Source organism: Oncorhynchus masou, chromosome 29, assembly GCF_036934945.1.
Source record: "Oncorhynchus masou masou isolate Uvic2021 chromosome 29, UVic_Omas_1.1, whole genome shotgun sequence".
NCBI classification, from domain to species: domain Eukaryota; kingdom Metazoa; phylum Chordata; class Actinopteri; order Salmoniformes; family Salmonidae; genus Oncorhynchus; species Oncorhynchus masou.
Window position 1 is genome coordinate 57,271,409 of NC_088240.1, and position 27,931 is coordinate 57,299,339.

Consider the following 27,931-nt stretch of genomic DNA (forward strand, 5'->3'; position numbering starts at 1 on the left):
CTAAGGGTTTAAGTACAATCAGGGAAAACGAGGTACAGGTGCAAATAATAATGGGGAACAAGGGAAAAAACATAAGGTCAAAAAGCACAATGGGGACATCTAGTGACCAAAACCCGGAACAACCCTGGCCAAATCCTGACAATATGACTGTCTACACTCTCAGGCAATGAAACAATAGATGTGCAGTATCATAGTGCAGTAGCTTGAGACAATACAGAGACATGACATTAGAAAATACAGACAGGTATATTTCAAACCTCTCATTTTAGTGTAACATGATTTCCCAACATTTAAAGGCAGTGGTTAAGTGCTATATAAATGAATAGAAAATGAGTGAGTAACCCTTTATTACAGATAAGTACTAGGTACTGGAAAGTACTTGGCAACAAATTGAACTATTTGGTATAGTAGCTATTTGTAGTCTGAAGAAAAAGAAAAAGTGGCCTACTCTAAAACATATATAATATTTGCATTGCAATAAAATGCCTAGTGTTACCGGTTAATTATTTAAAGTACCATGTAGTTATGACTGCATTAACACTAATAACCTGATATGCTATCTCTTGGTACCACCAGCTTCATAATAATAACAACATTCTGACTTTAAATACCTAGCTAGTACTTACCGTGCTGTAAAATAAACAGTTTAAAATAAAAAATAAAAAGTTTAACAATTTGTTTAGACCAAGAACTCTACTCCAAATGTCCATGATAATTTAATTATACATTTAACATGTTTAGGTACTTAAAAATCTATAAAGTGGATAGCCAACAACTAACATAGAAACATTGTTAAAGTAATTGTCCATTGGAAATCTCACTTTAAAAAAAAAGTTAATATTCTGTTAACTCATACCCAAATAATGTTGATGACTCATATTATACTCGTATGTGGCCAAAGCATACATTGGAGAAACCATTAAAAAAATACCCTCAAACTCAAACAAACAGCAAGCATTTTAGAAAATATTTCCTCAGAGGATGTTGTCATCCTCCTGAGGAGCTTGAGCTAGCCAATCAGCAGTCTATTCGCATGAATATATATATATAAACGATATACGATATACGCCACACCATTCTGTTGGGGTACGCCCACACCATTCCAACACAGAAAAGCTGCTTTTTAACCCACTTAAAACATTTCATAGAAATCGGGAAACACTGGACAGTTACTTCAAAAGATCTATTGGATTTACCCAGTCTTTGGTGATACAAGAGACCCTCACAAGCCATATTACAGTACACACATTTTTATCCATCAATCTTGCTGAAAAAGTCACATTCTGGTCTATGAGGGAATTAGAACATTTGGATGACAAAGTGCTTCTAAAACATTCATTCAGTTCTTTGGCAGCTTCTTCCACATATACTCTTGGTTAAAAGGATACTGTATAGTGGTTGGGGCTCTTTGGGCGTAGCTTTATACACAGAAAAAGGTATACCATTGCATTCCACACTGCATAAAGAGATGGAAAACCGAATATTTGTCTATGAGACAGGAAATACATTATGGCCATCAGAACCACAATATAATAAAAAAACAGTAAAAAGGTGACATTTTAGACAAGGACATTATTTTAGACAATTATTTCTTATTGCATGAGAGCTGAATTTCGGACAAACGAGAGATCACATACCGTATATCCCAAATGATGATACAATATGCATCAACAGTCAAACGCTCTAGATTCACTTTTGCCGTGGTACTGAGTCTAAAGGCAAGATTTGACTACACTGTTATAAATGTATACAACTTCAATAAGTCAAAATCTCAAATAATCCAGTTAAACACGACAGGGGATTCATGCCGATTCTCCACACTTCTCCCAAACTGTGAACACACTACCTGTCATGGATTTCACATAAGCTATGCAAACACATGATCGCGAAGGAAGGACAACATCAACAGCAAAATGTTGCCCTTTCACATTCAAAACAGTTCAAACCGTTAGAGTAAATTAAAGGAAAAGAGCAAGAGAATTACCCAAGGCACATTTTCACCCAAGTATTCCATTGACATCAATGAATGATTTACGTGGAAGTTAAGAGTTGTGCAAGCTTATTTCAACCCTGAATCAACCCCTTAGACAAGATGCTTAGAGGCATCAGAAGGCAACTCTCTGAGATTTGAGGTTGAGGATCTCTGCGGCCAGCTTCTGGGCGTCCATCAGGTGAGGGAACATCTCCATGACCGTATCCACCTGGTGGGGGTTGAAAATGGCCTGCAGTTTCTTACGGAGCTCCTCTCTCTCTGTGTCAAAGGCAGAAGGTGGAGGTGGCTGGGCCCAGGAGTCCTGCTGATCCCTGTAAGAGGAGCATGAGTGGGGGGCTCCATGCGGGGTAGGGTGGTGGCCAGGGGGGAGGCTACAGGATGCCCTAGCCTGGGGGACCCCGCCATGGAAGGGGTCTGACCAGTACTTCTGGGGGTGCTGATGGGGGTGGAAATGGTGTGCCCCCACACCGTCTTGCTGGAAGTTGCAGGGGAGGCTATAGTGGTGCATGTTGGGTGGGAACAGAGGAGGCGAGTAGGTGTCATACCTCAGCTGGGATTGGGAGTGGGACTCGAGGTGTGGGTTGCTGTGGTGCTGCTGCTGGGGACCTGAGGAGGGAGCCAAATGGAAACACCTGCAGGGCTGAGGGCTGTCCTGGGCCTGCCTCTCTGGATGTATGCCTGGATGTCTGGAACCAGATGGGAAGCCCTGCTGCTGCATGGGCCTGAAGACCTTGCTGTGGCCTTGGGACACATCCGAGTACTGGCTTTGGCTCTCATAGGAGCCAAAACCAGAGTCCAGGCACTCATGGGAGATGCTGGCATAGGGGAGGTCAGTAGTAGTGGAGGGGGAGAGCATACTGGGCCAGTCCATCTGTCCTTGGCCTACTGCTGTGGGGCTGCGGGCCTGCTGGTTCCTACTGGAGCGTGGCCCATCCCAGTATAGCAACATGTTCTCAGTTACCTGGCTCTTGGGACCATCCCTCAGGGAACCGCGGTGCTCTAACGTCAACCTGTGCTCCAGGTCATTCTCCAGAGAATAGGAGGGAAAGGGTCCCGGGTCGGCCTGGGGGCCCCTCAGGTGTGACATCATGGGATTCCGGTCCTCTTTTTCAGAGGAGAACCTTGCCTTCTCCCTGAGTTCGTCAGCCAACGAGGAGTGGGATTGGTGAGTGCGCTCAGGGTGGTAGAACTTACACTTCACGCCGTAGGTGCACTTTTTACCTGAAATAGAACACATAAATGAGTTACTAAACATGACTGTTATTACATTATTACTACCTAAATCTAAAATAACAGTATTATTTTAGTTTGACTCTACAATTCTACAGGAGAAAGTATCTGGATTCTTCACAACGAGTCTCAGATTAGAAGTGCTGATATAAAATCAGTTATGCCTAATGGAGACCTGATCCTAGCTTAGTACTTTGATTCAACAAGATAGGTTTTAAAATAAGCTTCAGTGTTCAGACAATCAAATTAGAACCCTATGGTACCTCACACACATATCTCTATGGTTGATATCTTACCATAAGGACAGAGTTGGCGCTTGTGTTCTGGCAGCAGAGGCTTCTTCCGAAGGAAGTTCTCCAGACTGGGACCATGACGACCAAGCGGGTCATCTGGGGGCATGAATCTGGGCCGGGAAATGGGTAACATTGATCAGAAAACCACACAGGCAGAGAAGTGATAGAGGATCTAATCTATAAGAACAATAAGATGTGGTGCAGTCAGAGGGAATGTTTGCTTTTCCTATCTGAAATAATGACATGAATACATGTCTCATTAATCATCCTCTAACCATGCAGGAGTGGTCACCAACCTTTGAGTTAAGATCACTTTGAGTCAAAATGCAAGCTGAGATCTACCGCACAGATAACATTTTTTTTTAGAAGATTACATTAAAAAAAGCCTATGCAAAATTAACCTATTAAAAACAGTACTGTAACAATTAGGCTGATGCAGTAGGCTATGGACCCAATACATAGTCACCGCATATTGGCTTTGCTTGAATTTCCTGCAAATGTATTGTTCGCACCATTTTAATAGATTTTAGGTAGGCTATACAATCACACCGGTAATAGATCAGTTGTTGTATTACTTGTGGAGGCACAGCTGAATGAGCTACATTTAAATAATCATGTATTTTACTGGGCTGATGGTGCCTGCATCTGATGGTCAGTCTCAGTAGAGGGAGAGAGCAGCAGACTGAAGGTTTGCCTCTTAACGTCCCTACGCTTTCCCTTTCCTCAGTAGGCCAAAAAGGGACAGTCTTCCAGCTGATGGCAGAACTCGAGACGCACAACATTATTTCTGCCTCCAGACAAATACTTGTTGTTACTCCTTTGAACAGAGAAAGTGAAATATTCCTAATATTCCTAGCTAATAACCACGCAAGCCCATCGATATACCTTCCTACTCATTCATTACAGCTTTAGTGCGGGTTGTAGTGCGAGTGGAAGTAGGATGAACATGCATTTTATGGATAGTAAAAGTGTTGAATAAAAAGTGTTGACAGTGCTGAGCAAGAACTTAAACAGGCACACACTCAAAAACACCAGCTTGTCGCTGTATTTGTGGAATCATGGTTTTAAAAGTTCTGAAATCTCAAAATCTCAACTTTGCTGTAGCTTTCTTTTATGCCTGCTACATTACTACTTAATGGTAATCTGAGCCATCCGATTGGCCAGCGGTACGCCTATAGTGCACTTGATTTACTCTCCGGGCCCGCCGGGAAGTTTTAAAATGGAACATTTCACCTACCTGGCACGCAGGGCAGCTGAAATGTTTGGCGATCGTCTAGGAATGCCTTGGAGATCGACCAGTTGGTGACCATGGCCTTACAGTGTATTACACTACTACAGTATCTGTCTAAAGGTCAAATCTGCTTTTCGGAACTAAGTTGCTCGCTATTTCTGGGCTGAATCCTGACTAGAGCACCATGTGCATGACTCGAATAGTTCTACTTATCTACCCTTGACATCAATCCATGATTAATACTTTTTTTTTTAAAAAGTTAAAAACATGTTTCTGTCCAAAAATCAGTATTTATGACAGATGTTACCCGCTGAAACCCCCCATACCATATGCATGGTCCCCCAGCCCGGGGGGGGGATTGAATTCCTGGCCCCACTGGCCTCTTCACCATTGTATCTTCTCCTCTTAATTCATGCCTGCCACTGTCAACCCCCCCAGTACTCACTTGTCATTGACGAAAGAGTACATAAGCAGTCTCTCCTCGATACAACGCTTCCACTCCGGACGCTCTCCCTGCAGGTCCCTATAGGTGTCGTTGGACACGATCACGCCGTCCGACTCGTAGGCATGCTTCACAATAAAACGATCGTCATAGCAGACCACCCGTTTACCACCGACGCGTCTCGAGGGAGTGAAGACGACTATCTTCTTCTTCTCTAGCTCCATTAGAATGTGTTGGTCTGGAAATAAAATGTGCAGATGTTTCACCAAGTGTTTTATTATGGCCCAGTCTCGGGCCTGTATCCATAAAGCTTATCAGAGTAGGAGTGCTGATCTAGGATCAGTTTTGCCAGATAGATAATAATCAATAAGATTACATGGACAGCTGTTGTTGGTGATGAAAGAAGCAGAGATGGTTCGCTTTATGTTTGGTCTTTCATCATATTGGAATTCTGTTTGACACAAAATATTCCACTGCCTTAACGGTTAATGTCGTCTTAGTACACATTAACATGACGAATATTTCAAAACAAAAACAATGTATTCTATATCTTTGCATGATAAACAAGCCAGGTGACACTATGATAATAAAGTGTTGCATAACATTGCTTCGGTCAAATATGGTATAGTGTCACAAATCAAACAGGGGAAACTCAAAACATATCCATCAACTGTGGGGTAAAGAAATCCCTGAGACAAAACATACAGAGCACAAAACCATCAATCATTTAAAACAAATATTACATGACTGGCTAATTATTACATAAGCTGTGCAAACTTCACAACCTACATCCCCAGTATCATATAACATGGAAACCTACCTGCAGACTAAATTAAAGCATGACAAATACATTCAAAATGAACTTTGAATAAATGGACCGGTGTACAAACAGTGTGAAAATGGACAATGGAAATTGTCATTTAAATAAACAAAATGGACAAGCTAAAGGCAACAATGTTCAGTAATCCAACTTTGGAAAGAACTGGCATCATATCTGCTATATCTGCTAAATTGTAATTGCATATCTGCTAAATTGTAATTATTCGACTACCTCCTCATGCCTTTTGCACACAATGTATATAGATTTTTTTTTCCTACTATGTTATTGACTTGTTTACTGTTTACTCCATGTGTAACTCTGTGTTGCTGTCTGTTCACACTGCTATGCTTTATTTTGGCCAGGTCGCAGTTGTAAATGAGAACTTATTCTCAAATAGCCTACCTGGTTAAATAAAGGTAAAATAAAAATAAATAGATATATTCATATGGTGTCTCAAAGTAGGAGTAGCGATCGAGGATCTGGTCCCCCCCTGTCCATGTCATCTTATCCAATATGACCTAAAGAATAATGCATTTTTGTCTTAGAACAGCACTCCTAATGATACACTTGTATATCCACCCTGACTTAAGTGTGAGACATAGGGCTCCACATTGAACAATGTTCTTGAGATTTTTAGAGACTACTATAGACTAAAGCCTGAAAAGCACTCACAAATGTCAACTGTCTGTGTCACAAATGCTTTGATAGTTCAGGTAACAACAATTACTTGACACTTAAACCTTAACACTATGCTTGATTGGAAACAGTTAGACACAGACAGTAACCTGGGTGTGTGAGAAAAACAGTTGCACTTCCTGGTTGGGGATTTCCCAATTCCCAGGTAGGACTGACTGTCGCGGTTATTTTTACTTCCTGGTTACTGGGATTGAAAACATAACTTTTGGCTTGCTTGCTCCACCTCAGACAAAGCCACTGAACCATGCAAGCAGCGGGTACTAGGTGATGATGCATCAGCTTCAAATAGTGGTCCGCCCTACTGAACACTGGCTTTGTTCGTGGATTCGCTAGGTTAACACAACCACCTAACAACTGATAACTGATAGCCTTCAGGTACATGGACAAGAGTCTGTGTTCGACAACATGTGGGTTGAAGCAATCACAATTGGGACAATTTATTTATATATTTTTGTCTCGAAAGCCTAGAGTATGACGTCAGGCAGGAGTTCTGGATTTCAGTATTTCAACATTTGTCCAGCAATACCCTCTGGTGGAGTTTTCCAATGCCTTTTGCCTCAGTCTCATATTACAGACACATCACATGACTGGAAACATACTGTAGGTGCAGTGAGTGCACTTACCAAACCCCTGCATACCAATGAGATAAGGGAATGTATTGCATTATTTTAAAGTAACAGTCACAACGAATACTGTACTTTATTGTAGTGTGTTGATTTTCTGTGTCTAGTATTTTTACATATTGCTGACCTCACAAAATGTATTTCCATAGTCCTAGACTAAAAAGCATTGTTCAATATTGTACATGAACTTAGTGTGTGTTCAAAATAAGTATTCAGGCTCTTTACTCAGTACTTTGTTGAAGCACCTTTGGCAGTGATTACAGCCTTGAGTCTTCTTGGGTATGACGCTACAAGCTTGACACACCTGTATTTGGGGAGTTTCTCCCATTCTTCTCTGCAGATTCTCTCAAGCTCTGTCAGGTTGGATGGGGAGTGTCGCTGCACAGCAATTTTCAGGTCTCTCCAGAGATGTTTGATCAAATTAAAGTCCCGGCTCTGGCTGGGCCACTCAAGGACAGAGACTTGTCCCGAAGCCACTTCTGCGTTGTCTTGGATGTGTGCTTAGGGTAGTTGTCCTGTTGGAAGGTGAACCTTTGCCCCAGTCTGAGGTCCTGAACGCTCTGAAGCAGGTTTTCATCAAGGATCTCTCTGTACTTGTTTCCCAGTCCCTGCCACTGAAAAACATCCCCACAGCATGATACTGCCACCACTATGGCTCACCATAAGGATGGTGCCAGGTTTCCTCCAGAAGTGATGCTTGGCATTCAGGCCAAAGCGTTCAACCTTAATTTCATCAGATCAGAGAATCTTGTTTCTCATGGTTTGAGAGTCCTTTGGGTGCCTTTTGGCAAACTCCAAACGGGCTGTCATAGGCCTTTTACTGAGGAGTGGCTTCAGTCTGGCCACTCTACCATAAAGGCCTGATTGGTGGAGTGCTGCAGAGATGGTTGTCCTTCTGAAAGGTTCTCCCATCTTCATAGAGGAACTCTGTCAGAGATGAACATTGGGCTCTTGGTTACCTCCCTGACCAAGGCCCTTCACCCCCGATTGCTCAGTTTGGTCGGGTGGCCAGCTCTAGGAAAAGTCTTGGTGGTTCTAAACTTCTTCCATTTAAGAATGATGGAGGCCACTGTGTTATTGGGGACCTTCAATGCTGCAGAAATTTGTTGGTACCCTTCCCCAGTTTTGTGCCTCAACACAATCCTGTCTCAGAGTTCTGCAGACAATGCCTTTGACCTCATGGCTTGGTTTTTGCTCTGACATGCACTGTCAACTGTGGGACTTTATATAGACAGGTGTGTGCCTTTCAAAATCATGTCCAATCAATTGAATTTACCACAAGTGGACTCCAATCCACTTGTAGAAACATCTCAATGTTGATCAATGGAAACAGGATGCTCCTGAGCTCAATTTTGAGTCTCATTGTCACGACTTCCGCCGAGGTTGGCTCTCCTGCCCGTTCAGGCGGTGCTCGGCGGTCGTCGTCACCGTCCTACTAGCCACTACCGATCCCTTTTCGTGTATCTGTTGGTTTTGTCTGATTGGTTTCACCTGTGTGTTGTTTAGTTAATTAGTGTCTGTATATAATGTAGGTTGTCCCGCCCTTGTTTTGTGCGGGATTGTTTATTTTGTCATCTATGTCTGTCGGTGTTCTTGTGTTTCTTATTCTCCGGTTCGTCTGTTATCCTGTGTTGGATAATTTCACCCTATGTGCATTTGGGTTGACCGTGTTTATTTTTTCACCGGAGAATAAAACTTTCATATCGCTATCTGCTCTCTGCGCCTGATTCCACCCACCTTGATTAGACGTGACACTCATAGCAAAGGGCATGAATACTTATGTAAATAAGGTATCTGTTTTTTATTTTTAATACATTTACAAAAATTTGACGAACTTTTTTGTATTTAATTAATTTTAGAATAAGGCTGTAACGTAACACAATGTGGATGCACTATAAATCTGAATGCACTATTTGTGAATCTCACCTGTGATGGGGACATCAGGCCTGGGCTGCTCCTTGCGCCATGAGGGCACAAACACAATGACCGTTGAGTGACCTCTATCCAGGAAATAGATCACTGCCAACTCAATTCCCCTACAGGAGAACACTTGTTTGTTACCATGACTGGAAGGGAGACAAGAGAGCAGGAAATGGGATAAATAAATATGTCATTACTTTCGATGAATCAACAAACATTTCTAGTGAAGAGGGCAGAGAGGTGAAGGTGCAGTTTTATGTCGATCTCTGTTTCATTGATAAAACAAATAGGTAGAGCAAAGCAAATTTGACCAAATCATTTCTTGTCTGTCTACAATGCATTTACTTCACAGTTGCAATGCAAGCAAATGACAAGGTTTGCACAGTTAAAAAAATAAAACACAGGAACACAGGCACGCAGCTAAAAAAAGTACTCTTTCTGAGGAGTAAAGTAGCATGACATCATTAATGTAACATATCTGTTATAAGATAATAACATATAACAGAATGACAGCGATACTGTACATAAAGGTCCTATTTTACGTACAGCAGAGCTAAATAACACTTGCAGAGAGACCTTTGAACTTTATTGGACAATAAATATAAAACACCAGGTTAAAAAAAATGTAATATATCTTCGGCAAAACGTAAAAACATCACATGGTAGGGTGAGTGGGTGAAAACGAGCTTTGGTGATGGCATTTAACCAGGTCAAATATGATTATTTATGTTCTAAATCATTCCGTCGGGTCTTTCTCTAACATATCATTAACATTATATCCAAAAAGTCAGATTTTGCATCCTAATGTATCCAATAATAAGCACTGAGCTCCGTTGACACTCCTTGCAGCAACTCTTTAGGATTTGACATGTTGTGCTCTTCTGCCGTTTCTGTGGGTCGCAAAAAGCTAAATAAGCATGGCACGAGTGGAATTAAACGTAAAAGTCTTAGGATCAAGTGCCTTGCTCAAGGGTACGTCAACAGACTTTCTCACCCAGTCAGATTTGAACCAGCGATATTTCTCTCACTGGCCCAATGGCTTTAACTGCTAGGCTACCTGTCACCACATGTGAATCTGACATTCCTTTGAACATACACGTGGATTGTGTTTCCTTATTGGTTTATGAATTGAAGCGAGTCCAAACATACGCTGTATACTCAAATAGCTAAGTAATCAAACTGTAATTAAGAAGTTCTAAAAAAATGTTGTCTTGAGTCCATTCATGTAATAAGGAGCAGGCAGTTAAAAATGGTCGTATATGCAAATACTTGAACTAAGAAGACATAACAAGACTTGAGTGACAATGTTGTCTGGCCTGTTCAATATGAACACTGGGAGACAGTGCGAGGCGGAGACTTGCGTAGGAGATTTGCATATAGTACAGCATTAACCTTAGCAAAGGCATGCACAGGCATGGCTAACTACCTCTTCAAACCCAGCTGACAAAAATGCATTAAGGTGTATGAGAAGAGCATGTGGTTCTCGTGTTGAAGGGTCATAGTTCAACAGCTAATAAGGAGGAGTTGTACACCTGTAGTTTTACAGGTATTCTTCACATAGCTGGCTGTCATTATCATTGCGATGTACAACAAACCACACGAGGAGAACATAATACAATACATCCGCTTCATCTAATTTCTCAACCACAATAACACGTTAACCATTACAGGACAGGACTGTCATGAACATGACATGAATGGTATAGTGATGACACCTTGCTGTCCCCAGTCCACCTGGCCGTGCTGCTGCTCCAGTTTCAACTGTTTTGCCTTATTATTATTGGACCATGCTGGTCATTTATGAACATTTTAACATCTTGGCCATGTTCTGTTATAATCTCCACCCGGCACAGCCAGAAGAGGACTGGCCACCCCACATAGCCTGGTTCCTCTCTAGGTTTCTTCCTAGGTTTTGACCTTTCTAGGGAGCTTTTCCTAGCCACCGTGCTTCTACACCTGCATTGCTTGCTGTTTGGGGTTTTAGGCTGGGTTTCTGTACAGCACTTTGAAATATCAGCTGATGTACGAAGGGCTATATAAATAAATTGGATTTGATTTGATTTGATGACATACACGTGTGTACCAACACAGCTGAACTCATTGAAACACTTCAATAGCTCTGACAAACAAAAAGAAAAATCACTTCTAGACTTGCTCACCTCATGGCCACATTGCTGCCGTCAATAACGATAGGTTTCAGTTCACTGTCTGTGTCCCGCCTGTCTTCCAGTAATGGGACTGGTCTGTCTCTCTTGGGGCCATGGGTCCTAGAGGAGGCCATGCTGGAGCCTGTGTGGCTTGTGGGGCCAGTAGTATCGTCACCACTCTCAGGGATGGTTGAGTTAGAAGTACTAGTGCTGGCTCCACTGCGGACCAGCTCCCCCAGTACAGAGTTAGTGTCTGTACTCAGGCCTAGCTTAAGCAGGGCGGACCGAACCTCCATGGGGGAGTAGCCCAACTTTCTGAAGAAGTCCACCCGGAGCTGGAGCTCTCCTGTGTTGGGTTCAAATGGACCAGTGGCTGGGGTCTGGAGGCTGGGAAAGGCCTGGTCCATGCTCTATTACTGTCTGGGCTTTCTTGTACAGCATGGGAGGGTTATGACCTATTTTTCACGTTGATACTGTTGCCTGGATTGAACAGAGTAAGAGAGACTTCAGTTAAATTCAAGACAATGTTATGCAAATTTACTGAACAAAAATAGTCCAAAAAACATTCTTCTTGATGAACATCCAGGTGCTTTTTGGCAAACCTGAGTCAACTTTTTGGATAGCAGTTCTCCCATTATGTCTGGCGAAAACCAAACACTGCATCCCACTGTAAGAACCTCATACCAACGGTCAAGCATGGTGGTGGTAGTGTGATGGTTTGGGGATGTTTTGCTACCTAAGGACCTAGACGACTTGCCTTAATAGAAGGAAAAAGGAAATCTGCTAAGTATCAGAGAATTCTACAGGAGAATGTCAGGCCATACCGTCTGTAAGCTGAAGCGCAGCTGGGTCATGAAGCAAGATAATGATCCAAAACACACAATCAAGTCTACATGAACAATTGCTTAAATGCCCCCAAAAAATTTGTTTTGGAATGGCCTAGTCAAAATCCAGACCTAATCCCAATTGAGATGGCAGGACTTGAAACGAACAGTTCATGTTTAAAAACCCAAATGTTGCTGAGTTAAAGCAGTTCTGCACGTAAGAGTGGGCCAAAATTCCTCCACAGCGATGTGAGAGACTGATCAACAACTACAGGGAGCATTTGGTTGCAGTCATTGCAGCTAAAGGTGGCACAACCGGTAATTGAATGTAAGTGAGCAATTACTTATTCACAAAGGGGAATTGGGCGTTGCATAACTTTGTTAATTAAAAAAATCTAATAAGTATACTTTTTTTGTTGCTTTGTGTAAACTCAGGGTCCCTTTATCTAATATTAGGTTTTGCTTGAAGATCTGATAACATTCATCATAAAAAATATGCAAAAATAGAGAAATTCAGAAAGGGGGGCAAATAATTTTTCACAGCACTGTTTTTCACAGCTCTGTATAAAATGCAACAATTTCTGATATTTTACTGAGTTTTTATTTTTTATCTTTATTTAACTAGGCAAGTCAGTTAAGAACAAATTCTTATTTTCAATGACGGCCTAGGAACAGTGGGTTAACTGCCTGTTCAGGGGCAGAACGACAGATTTGTACCTTGTCAGCTCGGGGATTTGAACTTGCAACCTTTCGGTTACTAGTCCAACGCTCTAACCACTAGGCTACCCTAATGTGCACTGAGTTACAATTCACATTAGGAAATCAGTCAATTTAAATAAATTCATTAGGCCGTAATCTATGGATTTCACAAGACTGGGAATACAGATGTGCATCTGTTGGTCACAAATACCAACAACAACAAAAAGGTAGGGGTGTGGATCCGAAAACCGACCACCATTTTCCTCATTTCGTGTGACATCTCCTTCGGATAGAGTTGATCAGGCTGTTGATTGCGGCCTGTGGAATGTTGTTCCACTCCTCCTTCAATGGCTGTGAGAAGTTGCTGGAAATTGGCGGTAACTAAGAGCACGCTGTTGTACACGTCAATTAAGAGCATTCCAAACATGCTCAATGGGCGACATGTCTGGTGAGTATGCAGGCCATGGAAGAACTGGGACAATTTCAGCTTCCAGAAATTGTGTACAGGTCTTTGCAACATGGGACCGTGCATTATCATGCTGAAACATGAGGTGATGGCGGCGGATGAATGGCTCGACAATGGGTCTCAGCATCTCATCACTGCATATCTGTGCATTCAAATTGCCATCGATAAAATGCAATTGTGCTTGTTGTCCGCAGCTTATGCCTGCCCATGCCATAACCCCACCGGCACCATGGGGCACTCTGTTCACAACTTTGACATCAGCAAACCGCTCTCCCATACATCTGCCATCTGCCCGGTACAGTTGAAACCAGGATTCATCCGTGAAGAGCACACTACTCCAGTGTGCATTTGCCCACAGAAGTCGGTTACGAAGCTGAACTGACGTCAGGTCAAGATCCTGTTGAGGATGACGAGCATGCAGATAAGCTTCCCTGAGGTGATTTCTGACAGTTGAAATTCCATGGTGGTGTAAACCCAGTTTCCTCAGCTGTCCGGGTGGCTGGTCTCAGATGATCCTGCAGGTGAAGAAACCGGATGTGGAGATCCTTGGCTGGCATGGTTACACGTGGTCTGTGGTTGTGAGGCCTGGTGGAAGTACTGCCAAATTCTCTAAAACGACATTGGAGGTGGCTTATAGTAGAGAAATTAACATTCAGTTCAGCTCTGGTGGACATTCCTGCAGTCACCATGCCAATTGTACACTGCCTCAAAACATGAGACATCTGTGGCATTGTGTTGCACATTTTAGAGTGGCCTTTTATTGTCCCCAACACAAGGTACACCTGTGTAATGCTCATGCTGCTTAATCTGCTTCTTGATATGCCACACCTGTCAGGTGGTTTAGGAATATCTTGGCAAAGGAGAAATGCTCACTAATTTTTACATATGCCCTGCAGTGTTATAATCTCCACCCAGCACAGCCAGAAGAGGACTGGCCACCACCCCTCTCTAGGTTTCTTCCTAGGTTTTGGCCTTTCTAGGGAGGTTTTCCTAGCCACTGTTCTTCTACACCTGCATTGCTTGCTGTTTGGGGTTTTAGGCTGGGTTTCTGTACAGCACTTTGAGATATCAGCTGATGTACGAAGGGCTATATAAATACATTTGATTTGAGTGATTTACATGTGCTATTTTGGTTAAGTGTCCTGCTCAAGGGCACGTCAATAGATTTTTCACCTAGCCGGCTCAGGGATTCGAACCAGCAACCGAAACCCAACACTTTTACCTCTAGGCGATCTGCCACCCACTAACAGGGATGAAAACAAATGTGTGCACAACATTTGAGAGAAATACAATTTTAGTGCATATGGAACATTTCTGGGATCTTTCATTTCAGCTCATGAAACATGGGACCAACACTTTATATTTTTGTTCAGTGTAGTTTGGCTGACATACTGTATTATGTCAGAGTAATATGCAAATTATTCAGTTGACAACTTGACATATTGACTGTACTGCATTACATTTGTATTACGTTGCAAGCCTCGTATCATTGTATTCACACAAGGCTAAAGTGTCACAGGTCTACAGCAATTGCAAACAGTTTTTAGATTATTGCAATGTATCACAGAAACCACACAATTAAACTGGTAAACTTCCCAAATGTTATTCAACATTACCATAGCCTGAAGCAACCTAGACGAATCAAAGAACTAGATTAATTCCAAACGAATATTAAGTATTTACCCATGTAAATAATAAAATAGCATATACTAAAAACTACATTACAAAGGCCGACAATGGATTAAGATATTCCGTGGTACAGAAGGAGAGACTGGCGCCGTGTTTTTCTCACGACAAGTGCATACAAGGACGGGTGACACGTAAATCAGATTCATGTGACGTTGGAGTGAAAATAATAAGAGTAAATCATGATCTTTGTACAAATACACAACGCTGACAATGGTGTTTAGAATTTACCTTAACTTTCAATTAGTGTTCCTCTTCGTGGTGATCCATTTTTACCTCGACCATACGTTTAGCATTTCCGATTTACGCTATGGCTATGACTTCGCAACCGCAGCACCTCCCTCGCTCGTACTCAAAAGTGTCCTTCCTTTATTCCTGTGCCGCCACGGGCCCAAAATGTTAAAGTCCTCCCAAGTCGCCTTCAAATGATAGCCTACGCTCCCGTAGAGCTACATTTTCCTAGTCCTAGCCTAGAAGTCAAATTCAATTCTTGAATTTCTGAAACTGAAACTAACCCTGCCCTGTTAAGGTAAAGTCTGATTTCTAAATCAGTTCATCAAACTTATGGGCATGTTGTACCTGTAGGTATAGCAGCAGTAAGTAGGGGTGCTGAGGGTGCTGCCTCCATAAAATCGGAATAAAAAAATATTATTGAAAAAGAAAGCTAGAAAAGTTTTTTTTTCCTCTCACAAAAGCAGTGCACTGGGCCTTTACTAGTCCTGTATGAGCATATCAGCTACACCCCCCCCCCCCCCACCGCAGCACCACAACTCCCAAACATCTTCCTGCAGCTATGCCTGTAGGCCTATTTCATTGTCTGACTGGAATTGCTCTCCAAGAAAACTTTAAAAGATTCTAGACATTAACAATAGGCTACAGTGATGATCTAGGCTTAACCTACAGTGTAAATGCATTTACAGTGATAAGTATCTGCCCTTGTGAAATGTAGGCTCTAGTTCACTATTGATATACTCTATGGTACAGAACAGATTTTCCCACTAGATGTCACGGTTTCAATTGTCTCATGCTGGGTTGATTGTCTCACGCTGCACTCTTAGGCCTACCTTGTTAGGGAATATCAAGCCAAAGCCATAATGTGTGTGTTTTGGGTATGTGAATAGATGGCATGTGGGTTTCAAGTTTGGGGGAAGCAATATTTTTCACAAAAATATGTACATTTTATGACAAAGCGGCCGGTTTGTGGACTCAAACAAGGATCTCTAGTTGCACAGCTAGCATTGCGATGCAGTACCTCAGACCACCTCGTCACTCGGGAGGCATTCTGGTGAGGTGTTTTGAAGGAATTTATTTATTTGTGTTTAGACAGGAGTATATCATTTTGGCAAGTTCCATTCAATTTACTTTAAGGGAACCTGAGCTTATTGGACACACCGCCTATGAGTATGTGTAAAGTTTTGCATGTGTAAGGCTTTGCATGTGTGTGATATGTTACTTCAAAGATGAAGTTAGGCAAGTATGTGGATGTGGTCAGTTTGTCTGTGCATTTCAGGTTAATGAATTTGCTTGGTTGGTACAAGGGTGGTAGCACTTTAGTTTAGAGTGCTAAAACAACATGGTAACATCCGGAAAGTAATAGGAAACAACAGCGAAATGAGACGGTAACGACCAGGTAATAACCCGTTAATACTTACAATGTAGCTGCTAAATACTGATATAAAGTTCTATACATTTCCCTGGTTGTTATGTAGAAACAATTGTGCCTTACTGAAGAACTATCAGTAATAGAGGCTAAGTAGCAATAGTTACATAGTAAGTATTTAAGGCCATTTCCCCTCTTCTCAGTAGCACCGTCTGTACTAATGAGGAATGTACTTGGAACTTTCGTAGAAAGACTATTTATTTCATAGAAACATTTGAGAAATGACATCACACTTATACTGTGTGTGGTCCAACCTCAAAACATACATGGTGTGTCTTTGGTTATAGATGGGTAGTTAGCTTTTTGTTACCGTCTTGTTATTTCGGCACTGTACTTAAGTAACTATTATGTAACTTACTGTTCATTTCTTTATAGTTTCACCATAGTTTCAGTATACAATGCATTTAAAAAGTATTCAGCCTCCTTCCCTTTTTCGACATTTTGTTCCTGTCAGGATTTGGCCAGGGTTGTTCCGGGTTTGTGTCAGTAGATGTCCCTATTGTGCTTTTTGACCTTATGTTTTTTCCCTTGTTCCCCATTATTAATTGCACCTGTGTCTCGTTTCCCCTGATTGTATTTAAACCCTTTGTTTCCCTCAGTTCTGTGCTCTGTGTTTGTATGTTAGCACCCAGCCCTAGTGTTCTGTGTATTCTTGTCGTTTCCAGTGGATGCTCTTGTGGATTTCTGTTTTTATTTTTGAGTATCTTTTGAGGCCTTTTGTGCTATACCTACCACCTTTTGGATTTGCCATTTTTTTGTATTGTAGGACTTTTTACTTTATTAAATACACCGTCTTAAGTACTGCTGTGTCTGCCTCATCTTCTGGGTTCTGCTGACTATTCGTGGCTCAGTTGGTTAAGTGACTGTTTCTCACTCCGGAGACCCAGGTTCGTAACCAGGTCCTGACAGTTCCGTCACAGACTTATTCTAAAATTGATTAAATAACTTTTCCCCCTCATCAATCTACACTCAATACCCCATAATACCCCACATTTAAAAATAAAAATCAGAAATACCTTAGCTACATAACTATTCAGACCCTTTACTATGTGTCATGAAATCGAGGTCAGGAGCATCCTGTTTCCATTGATCATCCTTGAGATGTCTCTACAACTTGATTGGAGTCCACTTGTGGTAAATTCAATAGATTGAACATGATTTGGAAAGGCACACACTTGTCTATATAAGGTCTCACAGTTGACAGTGCATGTCAGAGCAAAAGCCAAGCCATGAGGTCAAAGGAATTGTCTGTAGAGATCCGCTACAGGATTGTGTTGAGGCACAGATCTGAGGAAGGGTACCAAAACATTTCTGCAGCATTGAAGATCCCAAAGAACACAGTGGCCTCCATCATTCTTAAATGGAAGAAATTTGGAACCATCAAGACTCTAACTAGAGCTGGCCGCTTGGCCAAACTGAGCAATCAGGGGAGAAGGGCCTTGGTCAGGGAGGTGACCAAGAACCCGATGGTCACTCTGACAGAGCTCAAGAGTTCCTCTGTGGAGATTGGAGAACCTTCCAGAAGGACAAACATCTCTGCAGCACTCCACCAATCAGGCCTTTATGGTTGAGTGGCCAGACTGAAGCCACTCATGAGAGCCCATTTGGAGTTTTCCAAAAGGCACCCAAAGGACCCCCAGACCACGCACCAGTGCATTTGGTGTGTGTGAGTGTGTGTGTGTGTGGCATCAGTATGCATGTGTGTGCATGTTATGTGTATGGGGTAGTTGGCAGTGTGTGTATGTGTGTGTTGGGATGTCAGTGAAAGTCAAATAAAATCAAATGAAACTGGTAGGATGGAATGGAAAATATGTCGATGTACATTGTGATGGTCAGGAGTAGGTTACATTATAAGAGGATTGGAGGATTCTATATTAATATGTAAGGGGCATAACATTTCCACCCCCTAAATGTAGTGTAACCAATACCCCAAAATCTCATTGATTTATCAAGACCAGTCCCCATGCTTGACTCAGGGAAGCGCGAAACCACCTGCATTTGTTTATTAAGCTACTGTGCAGTCTGACAAGTAAACATAGCCTACAATACATACTGTAGTAAACATGGGAAAGTGCCTTAATTCCTTACATAAGGGAGAGCAAGCCATGTCCAGACTTTTTTGGTGACCTCAAGTAAATTCAATAATGGCTGTACTAAGAATGTGGGCACGCGGGAGACTGGGGTAAATAAATAAGAATTTGTTTTTAACTATCAGTAATTTGTCTTCATATGACAAGAAAAGACAAGGATTTGCGAGAAGATTGTCGACTTGATTCATGAGGAAGACTGCTTGTCTAGCCTGTTAGCTGATTTCGAAAGTATGACGTTAACATGGTCAGTCCAATCAAAGCTATGGTATATATGTGATTTGACGTTATTTTATCTGTGGCCAATGACCTTGAGCCTTCTTGGATGGGCACTTCTAATGGAAATTTATGGCAGCCCCCAAGGGGCTTGAATTATTTAGCTCTCCCCATATATTTTGCAGTGACGTAGTGTCCCCATGAGTGGCAGAACACTGAGCCAATCACTGCGCAACTAGAGAACATTACCAATCCCTACACTCCGCATTTTTAGCTGCCCCGCCACCACAGAAAGCACTGAGAGAGGCTGAAGCACCTACATTTTCGAGCTGACTAACTCAAGACAGCAAAAAATAGACCATGTTTGTAAGCGGCTTTTGTCACAAGTGTAGAGAGGAGAAGGCAGGAGGCAGTCGCAGGTTTAGACGGACTGAATTTATTAAGCGGGACGAAACACAAAGTGCAAAATAATAAAGTACTCAGGAAATAGTAGGAGATATTCCCTCAGGAAAACAAGAAGCATTTACAATGCCCGACAAATACAAATGACAGAGGGAGTATATACAGTTGAAGTCGGAAGTTTACATACACTTAGGTTGAAGTCATTAAAACTCGTTTTTCAGTCCACAAATTTCTTGTTAACCTACTTTCTGCATGACACAAGTAACTTATCCAACAATTATTTACAGACAGATTATTTCACTTCTAATTCACTGTATCACAATTCTAGTGGGTCAGAAGTGTACACTAAGTTGATTGTGCCTTTAAAGAGCTTGGAAAACTCCAGAAAATTATGAAATGGTTTTAGAAGCTTCTGATAGGCTAATTGACATAATTTGAGTCAATTGCAGGTGTACCTGTGATTGTATTTCAAGGCCTACCTTCAAACTCAGTGCCTCTTGCTTGACATCATGGGAAAATCAGCCAAGACATCACAAAAATAATTGTAGAACTCCACAAGTCTGGTTCATCCCTGGGAGCAATTTCAAAGCGCCTGCATGTACCACATTCATCTGTACAAACAATAGTACGCAAGTATAAACAGTTAACCCACTGTTCCTAGGCCGTCATTGAAAATAAGAATTTGTTCTTAACTGACTTGCCTGGTTAAATAAAGGTAAAATAAATCAAAATTGAGTGGGGATTGGAACCAGGTGTGTGTAATGATGACGAGACAAGTCTGGGTTTGATGAATGAAGGGCATTTTAAAGCAGCAAGTTTGGCAGCAGCTGGAAGGCCAGCAACGCCAAACACCTGAGCTGGGCAGGAGGGGGAGCCAAAGCGAAGGCTGATGTGACAGCTTTATTAAGTCAATGATTTATTTGTAAAAAAATGTACATTGTTTGCAAACTGATATGTGACACTCATTAACACCAAAATAACAGGCAGGCAACAAAAAAAACATATATGTATTCAGTACCAGTTAAAAGTTTAGACACACCTAATCATTTAAGGGTTTTTCCTAATTTTTTCCTATGTTCTACATTGTAGAATAATAGTGAAGATATGCTGAGCACTTGTTGACTGCTTTTCCTTCACTCTGTGGTCCAACTCATCCCAAACCATCTCAAATGGGTTGAGGTCAGGTGATTGTGGAGGCCAGGTCATCTGATGCAGCACTCCATCACTCTCCTTCTTGGTCAAATAGCTCTTACACAGCCTGGAGGTGTGTTGTGGGTCATTGTCCTGTTGAAAAACAAATAATAGTCCCACTAAGCGCAAACCAGATGGGATGGCGTAATGCTGCAGAATGCTACGGTAGCCATGCTGGTTAAGTGTGCCTTGAATTCTAAATACATCACAGACAGTGTCACCAGCAAAGCACCCCCCACACCATCACACCTCCTCCTCCATGCTTCACGGTGGGAACCACACATGCAGGGATCATACGTTCAACTACTTTGCGTCTCACAACGACACGACGGTTGGAACAAAAAATATCACATTTGGAATCATCACACCAAAGGACAGATTTCCACTGATCTAAAGCCCATTGCTCATGTTTCTTGGCCCATGCAAGTCTCTTCTTATTATTGGTGTCCTTTAGTAGTGGTTTCTTTGCAGCAATTCCACCATGAAGGCCTGATTCACACAGTCTCCTCTGAACAATTGATGTTGAGCTGTGTCTGTTACTTGAACTCTGTGAAGCATTTATTTGGGCTGCAAAATATGAGTCTGGTAACTCTAATGAACTTATCCTCTGCAGCAGAGTCTTCCATTCCTGTGGCGGTCCTCATGAGAGCCAGTTTCATCATAGCACTTGATGGTTTTTGCGACTGCACTTGAAGAAACTTTCAAAGCTCTTGAAATTTTCCACATTTACTGACCTTCATGTCTTAAAGTAATGATAGACCGTCATTTCCCTTTGCTTATTTGAGCTGTTCTTGCAATAATATGGACTTGGTCTTTTACCAAATAGGGCTGTCCTCTGTATACCACCACTACCTTGTCACAACACAACTGATTGGATTAAACACATTTAAGAAGGAAGGAAATTCCACAAATGAACTTTTAAGAAGGCACACATGTTACTTGAAATGCAGTACATGTGACTACCTCATGAAGCTGTTTGAGAGAATGCCAAGTGTGCAAAGCTGTCATCAAGGCAAAGGGTGTTTACTTTGAAGAATCTCAAATACATTTTGATTTGTTTAACACTTTTCTGGTTACTACATGATTCCATATGTGTTATTTCATAGTTTTAATGTCTTCACTATTATTATACAATGTAGGAAATAGTAAAAAAAATAAAGAATAACCCTTGAATGAGTAGGTGTTCTAAAACCTTCGACCGGTAGTCTATATGTATATATACATTGCCTTGCGAAAGTATTCGGCCCCCTTGAACTTTGCAACCTTTTGCCACATTTCAGGCTTCAAACATAAAGATATAAAACTGTATTTTTTTGTGAAGAATCAACAACAAGTGGGACACAATCATGAAGTGGAACGACATTCATTGGATATTTCAAACTTTTTTAACAAATCAAAAACTGAAAAATTGGGCGTGCAAAATTATTCAGCCCCATTAAGTTAATACTTTGGTTGGTTTTGGTTTTGTGGGAACTAACATCTGGCTGCAGCCAGTACTGCATGTGACAACAAAGACTCTGTCATGTCAAGACTTTAGAACCTGACAAAAGTGTGAGGTGTAGCCCAAGAATCTACCACGCATACATCATCCAATGTAACCCACCTAAGCAGTGCCCAAGATGTTGCCACACCTCTAGTCGAATGCACTGTTACGTCCCTCTGTGGGAGCTTTCCCTGCAGAGGAGTATACCAAAGAGATAGCTTCAACTAACCAGCAAGATAGTCATTCTCTGGACAAAGCCTTGCCCTGTGCTTGTATACCAAAGTACACAAAAAATGGTCAGAGCGGTGCAGGCTTCTTGTTAGATCAACATAAGCGGAGAGTGTGTAATAAATGGTCCTCTTCTTCTAAGCGGAAATTAGATGGGGTGGGGGGGGAAACATGGCCAAATCAATAACCATAGATTTGCAAGAAGATGGAAGAATCGTAGGCAAATAAGCAGGGTTAGGTGTCAATGTAACCCCCTGCTTGTCCTCCGAGAACACCATGCATGAAAGGTGGATGGAGAGGGCCGCCAAGTCACCTACCCGCTTTGCAGAGGCAAAGGCTAATAGTAACACCATTTTAAACAAGAGGAATTTTTATTCTATTGTGTCTATTGCCTTGATAGGAAGGTCAGTTAACGCATCCCATCTGGGGAATAGACAACGTGTAGGCGGGTGTAGATGAGGGGTGCGCTTCATAAAGTGTGGCTTTCCGTGGGCTTACCATCTGTATCAGCATGGCATGCCGACATAGCAGCCAAATAGACCTTCAATGTAGAAGGAGAAAGGCCTTTATCAAACAGCTTCTGAAGGAAGCTCAGTATGATACGATACTGCAGTGCAGTCTTCACTATGTGCCTCACACCAGCGCACAATCTCTTGCCACGTAAGCGGAACGTGTTGAAGGAGCCCTAGTATTCTGTAGAGTCTCAATAACCGCCAAAGGTAACTCGTCACTAAGAAGACGTTCCAGGTCAGGTACCAAGCGGCCAGCCTATTTAGTGTGAGGAGGGGTGGAAGATATCCCCTCCCGCCTCAGACAAAAGGTTTGTACGTAACAGGAGTGTCCAAGACGCTCCACACACCATTGAACTCAGGTCTGCAAACCATGTCTGTGAAGGCCAAAACAAGGCCACTAGTATCATCTACAGTCTGTGCTCCCTCACTCTGTCCAAGACCTGTTGTAGCAGGGGAATTGGAGGAAATGCATATAGACTAGCTCGGGCCCATTGGTGGGCCAGGACATCGTGACCCAACGGTGGGTTGTCGTTGAGAATGGAATACTAAAGAGGGCAGTATGTTGCGCTTCGAGATGGGAACTGATCTACATGGGCTCATCCGAACTGGCGCCAAATTGCCAATATCACCGGTGGGTGGATACGCCACTCCACAGGTTTGAGGCTCGCCCCTCGATAATAGATCTGCAACAAGACTCAACCGGCCTGGAATGTGCTCTGCTGACAGTGAGTGCAGGTGTGTGTGTGCCCACAGATGTATCCGTGATGCCACTTGGTGCATGGCCAGTGAGTGGACTCCGCCTTGGCATTTGACGTACGTGATTGAGGTTGAGTTGTCGGAACGAATCAGAACATGATGCACCTCTATCTTGGGGCAAAATGTAATAGAGGCAGGCGAATTGCTTCCGCTCCAAAACGTTTATTTGGTGATTTTTGTGTTCTTCCTACTAACCGTTTGTATGCGTCTGTTGTAAACTGCCCTCATCCCTCCAGGGAAGTTTCAGTCTTTATGACAACCCGCAAGGCTCATGGACCCAGCTGGATCCCAGCTGAGAGCATGCTCGGGTTTTGCCAGAAGGATAGGCTGTGGCGACATTGCTGCGTAATGTTTGATAACGGTTTCTTTTCAGTTGATAACGGTTTCTTTTCAGATGAATGCATTGGCTGATAAACCATCGTTGGAGAGGTCTCATGCATAATAGGCCGAGTGGTAAGATTGCTAATGCTGCAACCATCAGCCCCAGTAAAACCATTACCAAACCAGCCCTGACTGTCTGGCTCCAGTTGAGTGCACGTGCTGCAGTCAGAATGCATCTCTGTCTGGTGACTGTTAGACACGGATGCATAGACAGAGAGTTCAGTTCCAAGCCTAAGAAGCTTGTCTGTTGGCGAGGAGTGAGACAACACTTTTTCCAGTTAATCAGGAAACCCAGATTGCTGATATGATTTATCACTATCCTGGTGTGTGTCTCAGCCAATTTTCTCAACTTTGGTATTATAAGCCAGTCTTCTAGATAGCACATGATCCATATCCCCTGTGATTGTATGGTGGGCGATAGCTGCGAGTGCTTAAGCTTAGGGCAAATGGGAGGACACAAAACATGCATGCTTTGTTCTGAAATGAGAACCTGAGAAATGTCCTGTGCCTTACCACAATAGGTATGTGAACGAACGCATCCTTCAGGTCCACCGTGGTAAAATATTCTGCCTGTCTGATTGCTTTGAATAGGCAATTGACACCTCCACACACCCAGTCGTAAATTTTATGCAGCAGAGGACTCTCTGGCTGTCTAGCTAGTATAAACCAAAGGAATGTCTTTGTTCACAAACTTTTGCTAACCAAAAACTTTTACGTTGTTAAGATAGGAATATGATTTTAGGAGTCATAAGAGATAACTTCTAATCATATCCTTTGCAGATTAAGTAGCCATGCCCTAAGTGAGGTCAGAAAGCTTGTCAGCATGATGGAACCGCCCTTTAAGAGAAATTGTCAGCAGACCAGAAAACTGTTGAGCGTTAGCTACATGGGGAAAATGATTAAAATGGTGAACCAACACCAGCTGAAGAAATAACTTCACCTTCTTTTAGACCAGAAAGACGTGAGACCGTGGTCCAAAAAATGGTTAGAAACTCTCAACATGAGGTGAAGAAAATGAACTTATCAGACCAGAACATGTAAAGTGGTCAGCAGTCGAACCTTGAATAATCGACTTTTAGGCCAGAGAGACAATGCTCGCGCAAGCAACACGAGCGGTGTGGTCAGCCTGTTAAGTCAGATATTGAGAAAAGCAAATCGAAGTGAGACTATCCTACTACTCTCATCACCAATGTGAATCATTGAAGCCACAAACAACTAAGGAGAAGGACCTAATAACCTTTGGTGGACAATCAGAGCCTTACACCCATGGGAGAGCCCACCGAAACAACTTTCTGAGAGGGCTTGGTCCTGACCGAGATAGACAACGAACGAAAGGCATTCAACACATAAATACATTCATTATCCTCTTATCCCAATTGAGCGGTGGTTTGTGTGCAAGGTATACGATTAATGTGAGGACAGTTCAAGAATGTAAACCTACGATAATTGTCCCTTTTTCTCAATCTCTCCATTTTTTCCATTTTCACCACCCACCCCTTCTCCATCTCTGTATAATAAGCCACCATATCTTGTCAGTCCACTAGGGACCTTTGTCTCATGTAAGTGTGTATGTGTATTCTGTGTTATTATTTAGTCAGTAAATAAAGAATTAAATCAATTTGTGTAGTACTGAATAAGGCTCAAGGTTGGGACTGTTCAGAATGAGACTGATATGAGGTAAGGATTAATAAATGACTGTTATCGATATATAACTTATACATCTTCTAGAGTTTCATTCGGGACATGGTAACCCGTTAAACAACTTCTTCTGTGGTGTCCCAAATTCCTAATGAGTTAATTGTTGCATGATTAATTTAATCGGGTTACAATTAAACATAGTTAGTAGTTTAATTAAGTAACAGTAGTCAGATTAATGAAAGTCACATCACAACAGACTTGTATTGTTGTCTGCTTCCCTCATTGGGTCAATAGCTTCTTTTCCTAGAAGGGAGATTATTTCCTGTTCTAGAATAGAGGCTGCTTGAGCTGAAATTGTCTTGGGTGTGTGTGACACCAGTGAAACCTGGTGGCCTGCGAGTGAACTGCAAGGTGTAACCCTTCCTAATTGTATTCAGTACCCAAGGGGGAGCAGTAGCCATTGCATTTGTACGTAGGCCCAGACCGGCTACACTAACAATAAATTAAGTTCCATTAATGAACATTAATAAACATAGTAGCTTAACTACTTGCGATTGTGTTAATCTGTCTGTGGAGAAATTGCATGGAATTAAATCTGATGGACCTAAAAGTAAAGTTATAAAGAAAGTAACAGTAAAGTACATGGTAACGGGGACAGATGTTTGCTTTAGAATAGTGGCAAGGACCCGCGGGTACACTGGAACTACAGTATAAAGAAATGACCAGTTCCTCAAACGTCCTTCTACAAAAAAATCCAAGTACATTCTTAATAAGTATAGATGGTGCTGCTGAGAAGAGTGGAAATGTCCTTAATTACTTACTACATAACTTTTGCTTACTAGCCTCTATTATTGATAGTTCTTCAGTAACAAATAATAGTTTCTTCATAACAACCAGGAAAATTCATATGACCTTATGTCATAATTTAGCAGCTACATACTAACTATTAACAGATTATTACAGGGTTCTTACTTGGTTGTTGCCATCTTATTTTCCTATTATTTCCTATTATTCTCTGGACGTTACCCTGTTGTTTTAGCACTGTAAACTAGCTGTTACAGGTAAGGGTATAGTTGTTTACATGTGTGTGCATGTGTGTCTGCACACACACACACACACACACACACACACACACACACACACACACACACACACACACACACACACACACACACACACACACACACACACACACACACACACACACACACACACACACAGGGTTAATGGCACGGTCCGGTTGGAGGTCACTCTGTCGTGTCCTAGGTTAATGACGTGTACTGAGAGGAGTTCCGGAGACTGGAGAAACTAATCAGGGCCAGTTGCCAGGCCAATGCCTAGAGGTCTCATACCATTGGCCCCACGTCTCTGCAGGGAGGGTTGATATTACTACAGAGCAATGAGCTATAACCAGACAGGATGACTTTCCCTAGCCTCCACCCCTCCACCCAGCACCACTGTCTGACCCAGCCTCCAGCCCCTCTACTGCCCCTCAACTCAGCCCCTCTCTTTCCCTCAACTAACCTGGCAACCACAGGGAGATTGCAGGCATTTTAGTATGTTTCATGAGCAGGAGAGATAATATGATGATACAATGTTAGACAAGCCTATGTAATTCTGTAAACATATTTGTGAAGCATGTAAAGACTATATACTTTTTGGAATATCTCCTGTATTGCATCCAATGATTCTAGATATTATATGTATTGGCCTGTAAAATAATAGTAACCTTGTAAGGGCATGCTATTTATAATCAGAAGTCAAGGCAGGTTGAAGTGTTCAAAGTGTAGATTTATTTATGTGAAAATAATACAAAATATACAGCACATCTTCATCTTAGATTTACAATATAATTCACTAGCAACAGGAAAAAGAAGTAGCCACTGAATCAGGCTGAACCTGTCCTAAACTAAAAGGACACAGTGTACCGTTAAGAAACTAAATCAGATCTGCCTTACAGATACACAAACAGGAAGGCCTAAAATTGACACATGCTCAACTATGGGGTAAAACGTAAGGACTTGGTTTAGATTGTTGACAACATGTAAACTATATTTTGTCTCCTAATGTTTAATGAAAACATAAATACATTTGCTCAATGAACTTTTGTTGTCTCTCAAATACATTGTTACAGTTGTTGGTGAGCTAGATAGCGGATTTTTGCCATATTAGCATAGACATGACATGAGACGAACCACTTCGAAACAAGACATGGTATCAATAACAAGATACAACGAGCTGAAACAAGCCACCTACGATTCCTCACATGATGTCACGCCCTGACCTTAGTTATCTTTCTTTATTATT

At 42.0% G+C, this 27,931-nt stretch overlaps 1 protein-coding gene across 1 annotated transcript; it reads right to left on the reverse strand.

Annotated features, from left to right (window-relative positions):
- Nucleotides 1–1,065: 1,065 nt before the first annotated feature.
- Nucleotides 1,066–15,602, reverse strand: LOC135520080 (ribonuclease ZC3H12A-like). Its single transcript, XM_064945403.1, has 6 exons — nt 15,302–15,602; nt 11,408–11,875; nt 9,255–9,394; nt 5,193–5,427; nt 3,520–3,626; nt 1,066–3,214 (listed from the first exon to the last, which is right to left on the reverse strand). The coding sequence occupies exons 2-6, from the start codon at nt 11,800–11,802 to the stop codon at nt 2,106–2,108; spliced, it is 1,986 nt and encodes a 661-aa protein (XP_064801475.1). The 5' UTR covers nt 11,803–11,875; nt 15,302–15,602; the 3' UTR covers nt 1,066–2,105.
- Between the last annotated feature and the right edge of the window lie 12,329 nt (nt 15,603–27,931).